The sequence below is a fragment of the Colobus angolensis genome, unplaced genomic scaffold (genome assembly GCF_000951035.1).
Source record: "Colobus angolensis palliatus isolate OR3802 unplaced genomic scaffold, Cang.pa_1.0 Scaffold61, whole genome shotgun sequence".
Lineage (NCBI taxonomy): Eukaryota > Metazoa > Chordata > Mammalia > Primates > Cercopithecidae > Colobus > Colobus angolensis.
In genome coordinates, this window is record NW_012119710.1 from 6,878,299 (window position 1) to 6,889,070 (window position 10,772).

A 10,772-nucleotide genomic window follows, 5' to 3' on the forward strand; every position below is an offset into this window, starting at 1 on the left:
TTTTTTTTTTTTTCAGGGTCTCACTCTGTCACCCAGGCTGGAGTGTGGTGGTGCGATCTTGGCTCATTGCAACCTCCACCTCCTGGACTTAGGTAATCCTGCCACCTTGGTCTCCTGAGTATCTGGGACTGCAGGTGCACAGCACCAAACCTGGCTAATTTTTTTATTTTTTGTAGAGATGGGTTTCACCAGGTTATTTCCCAGGCTGATCTCAAAACTCCTGGGCTCAAGCAATCTGCCCACCTTGGCCTCCCAAAGTATTGGCACTATAGGAATGAATTAAGATTTCTTGATTAGATGTAGCAATCATCACTTCCACTCACCTCTTTGGTGAGAAGCGAGCCTTAGGTCAAATCTAATTGCAAGAGTAGTAAAAATAGTCCATAGTTAGATAGCCAGATGCCCAGTCACCATTTAATTATTGTAGAAGAAGAAAAAACCAAATTGTGGTAGATAATCTGCAGTTTTTAGCACAAACTAAGTCCCCAGAATAAAAGCTGATTTTTCATGTGGTCCATGCACTTAATCATTTTTGTATCTATATTTACTTGTTTGATATATAGATTGCTCCCCTGTATCAATTGGTGTTTTGGAAATTGAAGGAGATCTTTATGGCAGTGTCAGCTCTTTTGAAGTAAGACTTCAAAGGACAATTATAATTCAGGTAGTTCCTTACCTGTAGGTAGATGCATTTAAAAAGACATTTATAATCATCATTTCAATATGGATTCCAGAAACTATAGAATATGGAAGAGGAAAATATTGAGCTTGGGACTGAATTGGGGGAAAGACAGATTTTCCTTAGCTGGCCAGTAATGAGCATATTGCAGTATGGTGCCCCTCATTGTCACAGTCTCCCTGAATCGGATCTGAGCTATTGCATTTTCCAAAGTTAACAGGAAGGGCACATTTTGAAAATCATTTCATTTATTGACTATTGTATCAAGAATGTGCTTTAGATTCTTTTGGATGACAGCAAGATGCAAAAACAATGCAGAGGTGAGAACTTTTCCAGATCAAATATAATAATCCATGTGAATGAAATACAAGTAGTATATGAACATACTTTATTTTATTGTGTTTTGTGTTATTGTGCTTCACAGATACTTTTTTTTTTTTTTTTTTACAAATTGAAGAATTGTAGCAATTCTGTGTTAACTCTGTCAGTGCCATTTTTTCAATAGCATGTGTTCACCTTGCTTCTTTATGTCACATTTTAGTAATTCTCACAACATTTCAAGCTTTACTATTATTATGATATCTGTTATAATGATCTGTGAGTAGTGATTTTTGATGTTACTATTGTCATTGTTTTGGGGAGCTATGAACTGTGCACATATAGGACAGTGAACTTAACTGATAAATATGTGTGTTCTGACTGCTTCACTGAGTAAACATTTTCCTGTCTCATGCTGTTTACAGCATGGTTTACTGAATATTTTAAGCCTACTGTTGAGACCTACTGCTCGGGAAAGAATACTTCTTCCAAAATATTACTGCTCATTGTCAAAGCACCTGATGACATGAGAGCTCTGATGGAAATGTCCAAGGAGATTTACATTGTTTTCATACCTCCTAACATAACACCCACTCCATAGCCTGTGGATCAAGTAGTTTTTGATTTCAAGTCTTATTTAAGACATACATTTTTTAAGGCTATAGCTGCCATAGATAGTGATTTCTCTGATGGATCTGGAGAAAGTAAATTCAAAATCTTCTGGAAAGGATTGATCATTCTAGTGCCATTAAGAGCACTCATGACTTATGGGAGGAGATCAAAATATCAACATGATCAGGAGTTTGGAAGAAGTTGTATTCCAACCCTTATGGATGACTTTGAGGGGTTCAAGACTTTAGTGGAGGAAGTAACTGCAGATGTGGTGGAAACATCAAGAGAATTAGAATTAGAAGTGGAGCCTGAAGATGTGACTGAATTGCTGCAATCTCATGACAAAACTTGAATGGATGAGGAGTTGCTTCTTATGGGTGAGCAAAGAAAGTAGTTTCTTGAGATGGAATCTACTCCTGGTGAAGATGCTGTGAACGTTGTTGAAATTACAAAAAAAGATTTAGAATATTCCATAAACTTAGTTGATAAGGCACCATCAGGGCTTGAAAGTTGGCTTGAATTTTAAAAGTTCTACGGTGGTTAAAATAGTGTTAAATAGCATCACGTGTTACAGAGAAATTTTTCACAAAAAGAACAGTCAATCAATACAGCAAATTTCATTGTTGTCTTGTTTTAACAAAGCTACCTCAACTGTCAGCAACCACCACCCTGACTGGACAGCAGCCATCAATATCGAGGCAAGTCCTTCTATCAGCAAAAAGATTAAGATTCTCTGAAGGCTCAGATTATTGTTAGCATTTTTTTTTTTAGCAATAAAGTATTTTTAAATTTAAGGTATGTACATTTTTTTAGACATAATGCTATTGCACACTTACTAGACCACACTATAGCGGAAACATAACTTTTGTATGCACTGGGAAGCTAAAAATTTGTGTGAGAGCTTGCTTTATTCACTTATTTCTGTGATCTGAAACCGAACCCACAATATGTCTGAGGTGTGCCTGTAGACGTCCAGGCACCTGACTTGAGTAGATATGAACACAAAATGAGTTAGACTTTTAGGTTTCTGAACAAAATGGAAAGATGAAAAGAAAGCAAAACATACTGGGTTATGTAGTTTTCATTTATTGTAGCAGAAAAAATTCAAATTCCAATACAGGGAATGTTTCCTGAATTTTGAGAACTACTCTTAGAATAACTGTATGGGAAGTGTCAATAAAGCTTACCATTTTGAGCTTCTTAAAGAATAACTATACTTTTGAGACAAATTACATAAAATGGTAAAAACTCTGATGCATACCCTTAGGAAGGATCCTAAACATGTTAACGTGAATCTCTTGCTTTAATAAAACGTGATACAAGTAATGAAACTGGGAAAAACCCAGTTTTGTGAATGTGATTATTTATGTTACAAATTAAAACAATAACTCCCTTAGAAACCAGTCCTACCTACCAGAATTTGAGGTGCATGGTATGTGCAGGTATTGATAGCTAAAGTTTTTAAAGCCACTGCTTATGGCAGATCAGTCTGCAAAGAGATAAGCTATACAATCATGTTGTAGGAAATGCATATTTTTGTAAATAGGGAGGGAGTTTCTAAAAATATAGTTTCTTCTTTGGGGATATATCTATTATAGAATGAAACAATGTCATATGAAGGACTAACCTAGCATAGCTACTACTTCACTGTTACTCAGAGAATGTCACAGGGAGTAATTCTGGACAAACAAGACTTATTAAGATGGAATTCAGTAAAGACTGATGCTTCTTACTCTGACCATTCTGGGTATTAGGATACTGATTTGTTAGGTAGAAACTACCTGGTAACCACCATTGGGAAGGTGCTGTGACTTGGGACTTGGTGAGAATGACCTGATCTACACTTTGTAATCAGAACCCTCCAGTTTTCTGTGTACCATTACATCACCACTGTCAAAAGCTCTGGTATAACTCTCCTTCACTAACATTCTTCCTTTTATGGCTCCATGTTGTTCTTGTCCCTTGTACCTGTGCTGTGATTTCTATTTCGTTTTTCATGGTTCTTAGTTTTCCTAGTTAGTCTCTTATTTTTCCATTTTTCCATGCCAAGTCCTTAGCAATTGATTTTTAGGGTGTGTCTGTCAAAATGTTGGCTTTGGCTGTGGAATGCTACAGCTTTGTTCCTCTAAATTGAATATTCTTTTTTATTTAAAAATTATTTATTTATTTATTTATTTTGAGACAGGGTCTCACTCTGATGCTCAGGCTGGAGTGTAGTGGCATAATCTCGGCTCACTGCAATCTCTGCCTCCTGGGTTCAAGTCAGTCGCCTGCCTCAGCCTTCCAAGTAGCTGGGACTATAGATGCACACCACCTCGTCTGCCTAATTTTTGTATTTTTAGTAGAGATGGGGTTTCATCATGTTGGCCAGGCTGGTCTCAAACTGATGACCTCAGGTGATCCACCCGCCTTGGCCTCCCAAAGTTCTGGGATTACAGGCATGAGCCACTGCCCCTGGCCTCAACTGAATCTTCTTTATATCCTTGTTTTCTTTGGTGGCTTCATTCTCATTGGTTCCAATAACATCTTTGGCCAGCCTTGGCAAGGTGGGATTTTCAGCACCTTTTGGTAGGAACTTAAAATGGATCTCATTGCCCAGAAATGTGTTTGCCTTGATACATTGAGATATTTTGTGTAACGACAGTAAAGTTCTGTTTCTTCCCAGGGAGCAACCCAGGAGCACTTTCATTTAATCGGTTGATGCCCAGTATTTTGTGGGCTGCTTTAGCATCCTCACACTCTCATGGAAATGGAGAGGCTTTCTTTAGAACGGACTGCATAGGTGGTCACTTCACGGGGTCTGTGACAGTCACCTGTCCTCATCTACTCCAAGGCAAGCAGCTACAGGTTATTTACTTATAAAACAGTTTTACAATAGGTATATTTAGTCCACTCCACTCAGGTTAGGTTGGTGATGGCAGATCACAAACTCTTTGCTTGTAAGGATTATAGTTTGGCCTTTGTGAAGGTCCTTCCCAGGATGTAGCTTAGAGCAAGTGTCCTGTAAAAGTTTCAGTTATTTGGCAATAAATCAAGGTGAAGATTTTGCCACTTGGTATGATTTTATTGATTTACATAGCAAATGCTTGTTTAGTGTTTGTTCTGTGCCAGGCACTTCCCTAAAAGTTTTACTAAATTTATTACTCCTAAATTTATTAAATCTTGATGGATAATATTATGAAGTCAGTGCTATTATTATCCTCATTTATACAGGAGAAAACTGAGGGACAGAGAAGCTAAGTAACTTGTCCAAAGTCACCCAGCGAAGTAGGTGGCAGAGCTAGGGCTTGAAACCTGTTCATTGACTCTTAACCTCTGTATAGTGATACCCTGAGTAAATTGGTTCCCTCTCCTGGCATCAGTTCCCTTATCTGTAAAAGGACAGAGTGGACTGGGTGACTTTAAATGTCTACCTTTTGAGTGTTTATCATGTGCTGAGACGTTTCATACAGTTTCTTGTTTTATCATCACAACAACTTGAAGATAAAGTCTTAGTCTCATTTTACATTAGAGCAAACTGAGGCTTGGAGAGGTAAGGTAACATGCCCAGCTTTATATAGCTATGACAGCAGGAGACCATGAACCAGGTCTGTCTGGTTCCACTCAATGACTCTACCTGTCTCCTCTCAAGGACCTCTTCCAGTGCTAATTTTGCATAAGTTAATTCATTCGTTTACCAATCACGTATTCTGTCTCCTCACTGCATGAGGTGCTGGCTGGGTGCTGAGAGGCCATAGAATGAATTAGACCAGATGCTTCTATCAAGGACAATATTATTTGCAAACATGTCTCCTCTCCCCTTGATAGAATGAAATATAAAATAGAAGCAGCTCAGGGATAGGGAGGGGTTCAGACCTGTGTGATGGGGCTCAGAAGAAGGTTCGTCCTCCTGGTGGGAACTTCAGGGAGGCATCCCTGAGAAAGCCCCACTCCCCATGGTTCACTTCAGTTTTTCCCACTTGAGATAATGCCAGCCAAACATTTGGTCTTTTGTGTTCTTTTCAGGATGGAGAAGGAGGATGTAGCATTTGGGAAGGAAGAGGGAGGACATGAGTCCTCCTGATGCCAAGATGAAAAAGACCTCCATGGCCTTGGTGTCTTTGCTGTGGGCATGCATGTAGGCAGGTATGAGGGACACCCCGACACAGGAGCAGGCAACATGCTGAGAGTGATATGCTTTGCTTCATTGAAGGTGTCAGGTAGCCGGCAGGTGGGGAAGGTCACCAGCAAGCTGACCAGATCTAGCAAACTCAAGTAGCCCAGCATGGCATAGAACAGTTCCAATGAGCCTTTATCACACTTTACAGTCACTGTGGGCCCGGGTTCTGTAGAGTTTCAAGTCTGTGGGGGCCATCTGGTCACCCAGAGTGCACACAAAGCTGCCTGGGTCAGGGAACAGGCAGTGAGAATGGTGCTAGGGAGGACTGACCCCACCTACCTCCTAAGCTGGGTGTCTGGCTGGGTGGCATGGAAGGCTGCCACCACCATGATAGTCTTGGCCAGCACAGTGGACATGCAGACTGTGAAGGTGACCCCAAAGGCTGCCTGGTGCACAGCACAGGTGATGGGGTCTGGGTGGCCAATGAACTTGAAGGGGCAGAGGAAGCTGAGGGCCAAGGAGGGCAGCAGGAGGTAGCTGAGCTGGCAGTTGTTGGCTTGGATGATGGGAGTGTGGTGGTGTCAGATGAAGATGCCTGAGATGGCCAGGGCAAGGAGGAAGAGCAGGGCTGTGCGGACAGCCAACGCCGTATCAAGGGGCTCGTGATAGAACAAGAAGTCAAAGGTTTTGGGGATGCACTGGCTCTTCTGCACATTGGGCCACTGGTTGTCAGAGCACTTCTGACATGCAACACTAATGACACGCAACACTATCTGAAAGGAGAAAGAGAAACTGGGTCAGCCAACAGAGTGGGGAAACTTTTGGAAATTTTTCCATGGTCAAGCAGTTCTACGACTTGTGATGGCTTTTCCAGCAGGCTTGGTGTATTTCAGTCTCAATTTGATGGGCCTTCCAGATTGCCTGATGTCCTTGGATTTAGGGCCAAAGACACAGATGGCAGAAATCCTGACAGCAGCTGCTTATCATGCATCAGACTATCATGAAATAACACTGAGACAACTACCTGTGGAAGCTCCAGCTCCTATCTAGGATTCCTTTAAATTGACCAGCCATTGTGGTAATGTTGTAATTCATAGCCACAGCGAATTAATTTACAGGTTTATTCTTGCATCAGCTGATTTAGTTTAAGGAATATTTATGGAGTACTTAGTATGTACACAGATTCTCTTTTTTTAATCGTTCTACCCTTCTCTAAATAACAAGATTGACAAAGCTTAACAGTTTTTTATTCCATAGTGATTTTAAGGATGTATTTTGTGGCCTGAGCCCTGGAATAGTCATTTATTCTTATTTGATCTCTCCTTGATTTGGATATATTTGTAGAGTCCTAGATACTTTGATTCCATGTCTTCCTAGTCTCCAAGTTCAAAGATTTCTCGTTTCTGTCATCGTCTCTTCAGCACCTGGTGGTACCTTCTCAGCTTCATTCAGTGGAAACTTTCTCTTCAAAAGGGCAAAAGGTATTCCCAAAGTTCTACTTTCCCAGGGAGAGTTTTGAAGAGACTTCATCCAAAGCTGTGGCTTCAACAATTACCTGGATTCTGAACCTGGTCTTCTTGCTCCAATCTCCCTCCTTTGTCTATTTGTCTATTCATTTCCCCCAGATGCACACTGAAATACACATTGCCTTTATACTGAAATAATTCAGAGGCTTCTCCCTATTTTCTATAGAATACAGCCCATGCTCCTGAGTCCAGCAGGTAAGGTCCTCTGTGATCTGACCACCTGCTTCCTGTATCTTGCATCACAATCGATGCTGAACCCACTCTCAGCTCCTTATTGCTTTCATGCCTTCACTATAACAACTTCCTCCTTGACCTGGAATATCCTTATTATGCTTCATTGCCTTTGAAACCTTGCTTGTTGTTTAAGGCCTGTGTTATATGCCACCCCCTGCATAGAAAAGTCTCCCTGCCTATTCTTTGTTAGAATTAATTGTTCCAACATGCTTTCATGGCTCAATGATTGAATATTAATTTATTTATTTGAGTATTGACTTCACTTTATAGTCTAGTTTCTTTATTGAGAGGTGAGCTGTGCTAGGTGTAGGGGTACAGTATCATTCTCTTTTAATATATCCTGAGGTCTGTGGGTCCAGGGCCATGCCTTATTTGTTGTCGGTACCCTTGCACCCAGCACAGTGGTTGTATATGGTTGGTGCCAGTTGATATCCGTTGAATGAATGACATCTTAGTAAAATATAGATTATGTCATTAGGATAATTCTTTTTAAACATTTATGAAATGCCTACCATAGGCCAAACGTTAAACTAAGTACAGGATTTGAACAAACCCATGGTCGATAAAAGAAAGAATGAATGTAATAGCCTCAAATGGCTTTAATGCAGCATCTGGGAAGGTCACATTGATACCTTCTTTTTGATCCCCACTTTCCTGGACTTTTCCATTGAAGGAATTTCCTTGATGTGTACACAGCTTTCATCTGAAGCCTACTCTGGCTGTTAGCTGGCCACACTCTGACCAAGAACCAGCCTCCCTCCTTACCTGGTGACATTGCGATTTCTCCTCTGGGGCAAGGAAGGATTTTGTAGCAGCATTTTGACTTCTCAAATAGGGTTGACTTCTTGGTTTCCTCAGGACATTTTTCACTGCAGACAGAGGAAGGGACCTACACACAAGAGGGGAGAGAGTAGAGGGAAGAGAGTGCTGGGGAGACGGCAGGGGGAATTGAGCGACATCTGTGCACTCAGGTCGTGGAGGAATAAGCCTCATCGTTTTCACTTACTGGGACCCTCTCTCTCTTCCTTTCTCTTACTCCTTCCCTTATTAAACCCCTCTTTATCACTTTTTCCTTTTCTTCTCTCTTTCATTTTCCTCTTCCTTCATTTCTTGCTCAGATAATTAAAAGTGTGTTCCATAGATCAGGTACTGTACAGAGGGTTAGGGAAACAGTGATGGGTAAGAATAAGCTCTTCGGGATTTTGAGTGTGGTGGGAAAACCAGACATCTTGCCGGCTGGAATTCTGGTTCTGCCCTTTCTGGTTTGGGTGTCTTGGGCTTAACCTCTCTAAGCTTCAGGTGCCTCTTCAATAAAATGGAGATATAGATGGGGCACCCCTAATTTGAAAATCTGAAATCTGGAATGCTCCAAAATCCAAAACTTTTTGAGTGCCAACATGATGCCTCCAGTGGAAAATTCCACACCTGACTTGACATACACAAACTTTGTTTCATGCACAACATAGTTAAAAATATTGTAAAAAATTACCTTCAGACTATGTGCATAAGGGGTATATGAAACATAAAGAATTTCGTATTTAGCCTTGGATCCTATTCCCAAGATATCTCCTTATGCATATGCAAATATTTCAAAATCTGAAAAAAATCTGAAATCCAAAACACTTCTGGTCCCAAGCAATTCCCAAGGGATACTCAAGTTGTAGTAATAATATGTATTTTTTTTTTTTTTTGAGACAGGACTTCTGTCACCAAGGCTGGAGTGCAGTGGCATGATCTTGGCTCACTGCAACCTCTGCTTCCTGGGTTCAAGTGATTCTCCTGCCTCAGCCTCCTGAGTAGCTGGGATTACAGGCACATGCCACTACAGCTGGGCCAATTTTTGTTATTTTTAGTAGAGACAGGGTTTCACCATGTTGGCCAGGCTGCTCTCAAACTCCTGACCTCAGCCGTAATAATATGTATTTTGAAGATGGTGTGGGGATTAAATAAGACGATGCAAGTCAAGTCCATATCACAGTGACCAGAATTGTGAGTGCACTACAAATGCTAGTGAGCCGGGATCATATTCTGGAGTGTTAACTGAAGAGTTTGTCTTTCACCCTGGGCTCGTCAGATCACTTTGTTTATATTTAAGGGACTAATTTTCACCCAGCCCCAACAGAACTGGGCCATCCACAGTGAATCAGAAACAAAGACTACAGACACTAGCTAAGCCTCAGCACCACTCAAGGGTTCCTTGAGTCCAGGGTGTCTAAACCTCAGCACTACTGACATTGGGACTGGATAATTCTTTATTATGGAGAACTGTCCTGTGCATCTTAGGGCATTTAGCAGCAACCTTGGCCCCTGCCCACCAGATGCCAGCAGCACTCCCTCAAGTTGTGACAACCAAAATTGTCTCCATACATTGTCATTGTCCCGTGAGAGGCAAAATCACTCCAAGTTGGGAGCAACTGAGATTCAGATGGTGCTTGCAGAATGAATTTCCTTAGAAAGGTCTGATGCAAGGATTCTGTGGTCTGGGGAAGGAGAAGTAAGTGAGAAGGTAAGTACCTGGGCTGTGAGATACCTGAAACAGTACTGAGTGAAGATCTCAACAGGCGGGGTCAGCCCCTTGCCTGCAGGGCGATGATGCTAATTTCTTCCCTGGAACTCTATTCTGCTGCCTTCTTCATCAGCAACTTTGTTCCCTCCTCTCAGGGTGGGATGATTTGGACATTGAGGTGTGATAGTCATGGGAATAAAAAAAACCATATGCCTGACTAAGGTGAGACCAGTGGGAACAAGTTTGAAATCACAGAGAAAAGAGATAGAACATATTGTACCAGTCATAGTCATTTTCTTACTCTTTTCATAGAGGTATGTGAAAAATGCTAGAGTTGCTCAGTGAAGGGAGTGTTTAACCCTGCCTACACGAGTTAGAGGAAACTGCAGGAGGCGTGATGATAGTTGAGATGTAACTGCACTTAAATGAGAATTTCCTGGCCAGACCTGGTGGCTCACACCTGTAACTCCAGCACTTTGGGAGGCTGAGGTGGGTGGATCGTCTGAGGTCAGGAGTTTGAGACCGGCCTGGCCAACATGGTGAAACCCCGTCTCTACTAAAAGTACAAAAAATTAGCTGGACGTGGTCATGGGTGCCTGTAATCCCAGCTACTCTGGAGGCTGAGGCAGGAGAATCACTTGAACCTGGAAGGCAGAGGTTGCAGTGAGCCGATATTGCACCATTGCACTCCAGCCTGGGCAACAACAGCGAAACTCCATCTTAAAAAAAAAAGTCAGGGAAGACCTGCATTGAAGGATGGTGGGGAATGAGCAAGCCAGGGGTCGGGGGGCGCATTTC

General features: G+C 41.6%; 1 protein-coding gene across 1 annotated transcript in view; it reads right to left on the reverse strand.

Annotated features, from left to right (window-relative positions):
- Window positions 1-5,549: 5,549 nt before the first annotated feature.
- The window catches only part of LOC105527269, an 18,371-nt gene continuing 13,148 nt past the window's right edge, over window positions 5,550-10,772 (reverse strand). The window contains 2 exon segments of the mRNA XM_011963574.1: window positions 5,550-5,712; window positions 6,048-6,481. Of these exon segments, the coding sequence (XP_011818964.1) occupies window positions 5,550-5,712; window positions 6,048-6,481 (597 nt within the window).